The sequence below is a fragment of the Cololabis saira genome, chromosome 18 (genome assembly GCF_033807715.1).
Source record: "Cololabis saira isolate AMF1-May2022 chromosome 18, fColSai1.1, whole genome shotgun sequence".
In the NCBI taxonomy this organism is placed as follows: domain Eukaryota; kingdom Metazoa; phylum Chordata; class Actinopteri; order Beloniformes; family Belonidae; genus Cololabis; species Cololabis saira.
Genome location: NC_084604.1, coordinates 3,780,298 through 3,782,391, shown reverse-complemented (window position 1 = coordinate 3,782,391; position 2,094 = coordinate 3,780,298). Strand labels below are relative to the sequence as shown.

Genomic DNA, 2,094 nt, shown 5'->3' with positions numbered 1-2,094 from the left:
CACCGCGGCTGCAGCAGCAGCATCAGAGTCCTGACTGATGCTGTGCTTCAAACACAGAGAACACGATCAGCGCTATTATATTATAAGTCTGATATGTGATGACATTAAGAGTATGACATGAATCTGGCTTCATTTCACCACCTCACCGCCTGCGTCGCCAGTTCCCCATGTCTTAAAGGAGCTGTATGTAAGAGCAATAATAAAACGAATCATAAAATGACCCCGATATGTCAACAGACATTTAAAAATCATGTTCATTTCAAATACTTATGTCACTGACAACAGCACTCAAGCCAGGATATTCCAGTTTAAAAAGAGGAGTTGCAGCCCTCAACTGATGTTTATGTTGTCATTTTTTGTTTTGGCCTGAAGCTCCACCCTCCACCTATCTCCCAATCACCAAGTCAGTATTGTTTCTGAAGCTCCACCCTCCACCTATCTCCCAATCACCAAGTCAGTATTGTTTCTGAAGCTCCACCCTCCACCTATCTCCCAATCACCAAGTCAGTATTGTTTCTGAAGCTCCACCCTCCACCTATCTCCCAATCACCAAGTCAGTATTGTTTCTGAAGCTCCACCCTCCACCTATCTCCCAATCACCAAGTCAGTATTGTTTCTGAAGCTCCACCCTCCACCTATCTCCCAATCACCAAGTCAGTATTGTTTCTGAAGCTCCACCCTCCACCTATCTCCCAATCACCAAGTCAGTATTGTTTCGGCATCCGGGTTGCCAGCTCGGCTCTAATTATCGCAGCCATGGCAGCCTACGTTCCTGCTGCATTCTGCAGCCTACCTGGCAACCTCTGGTCGGGGGGAGGAGGGGGAGGGTACACGCCGCTCAACAATATTTTGAAAGTGACTGCAGTACCAGTTTTGGACATTTCTTACAGACGGCTCCTTTAAGTATGTTTCTACGGGAGGGTCAGGGTTGGCGTAGGGATACACACATTTTTCGGTTCATTTTTTCTTCTTAAATCCCAACCTTTGTGTAGAAGGTGGCTTGTGCATCTTTCAAGCCCTGTTTTGTGCGCAAGCGAACTTTATAAATGAGGCTCATGGTCCAGACAGAACTAGGGTCCAGATCCAGACCTGGGGTTCTGACCACCAGGTTCTGACCAGCAGGTTCTGACCACCAGATCCAGACCTGCGGTTCTGACCACCAGGTTCTGACCACCAGGTTCTGACCACCAGGGTCCAGATCCAGACCTGCGGTTCTGACCACCAGGTTCTGACCACCAGGTTCTGACCCGACCCCGCTCTGATCCGGTCTACAGGACCGACAGGAACCGGTCTTACCTGGCTGAACTCGTCGTCTTCATCGTCGAAGGTGAAGGCCTTGAACTTGGACCCGTGCCAGTACTCCTCCTCATCAGCTTTACTCTTCATCATCTGCACACAAACACGCCTTCAATTAACTTTATTAGTTCTGTCAACACACACAGGCTAACAGGTTAGCCCCAGGAGCTAACAGACTCTCATTAACGCTGACAAATGAATCTTCTTTAAACATTACCAGCTTCTGGTGCTCCGTGTGTACCTTGTGTGTACCTTGTGTGTACTGTGTGTAGCTGTCTGTTGTGTACACCGTGCGTGTGCAGTTATGTTTATACTCTGGATATATTGCTTAGCATCCAGCCATTAACGTCCGTATTTATGTATTTTATAAACAGCTGGAAAAGTAACGTCATGCGGGTGTTAACAACTGATTCATCAGAGGAAAGGACTTTATTCACAATAGCGGATACAAAATAATAATTGATCAGAATCGTTATATGCTTACCTTCTGCTGCTCTTCCGGGTTCGTTGCTTCCGGCCGCGCAGAGGCTCATGGGACTTGTAGTGTTGATGCGGAGCCTGCTGAGCCGCCAACAAGTGATGAGAGTGATTAAGCCTTCAGAGTTAATAAAGTACGACGGAGTATTAGGGCCAAACTAAGACAAACAAAAATTGGAAATTACGAGATTAAAGTCATAATGTTGTGAGAATAAAGTCGTAATATTACGAGAATAAAGTCGTAATATTATGATAATAAAGTCGTAATATTACAAGAATAAAGTCGTAATATTAGTTGCCGATGAACTTACAAACTCCATG

General features: G+C 45.8%; 1 protein-coding gene across 1 annotated transcript in view; it reads right to left on the bottom strand.

Annotated features, from left to right (window-relative positions):
• The window catches only part of vipas39 (VPS33B interacting protein, apical-basolateral polarity regulator, spe-39 homolog), a 17,266-nt gene extending 15,492 nt beyond the window's left edge, over positions 1-1,774 (bottom strand). Inside the window, exon 1 of the mRNA XM_061706961.1 lies at positions 1,297-1,774. Coding sequence (XP_061562945.1) covers positions 1,297-1,389 — 93 coding nt within the window. The 5' untranslated portion in view covers positions 1,390-1,774. The remainder of the gene's footprint in view (positions 1-1,296) is intronic.
• Positions 1,775-2,094: the final 320 nt, after the last annotated feature.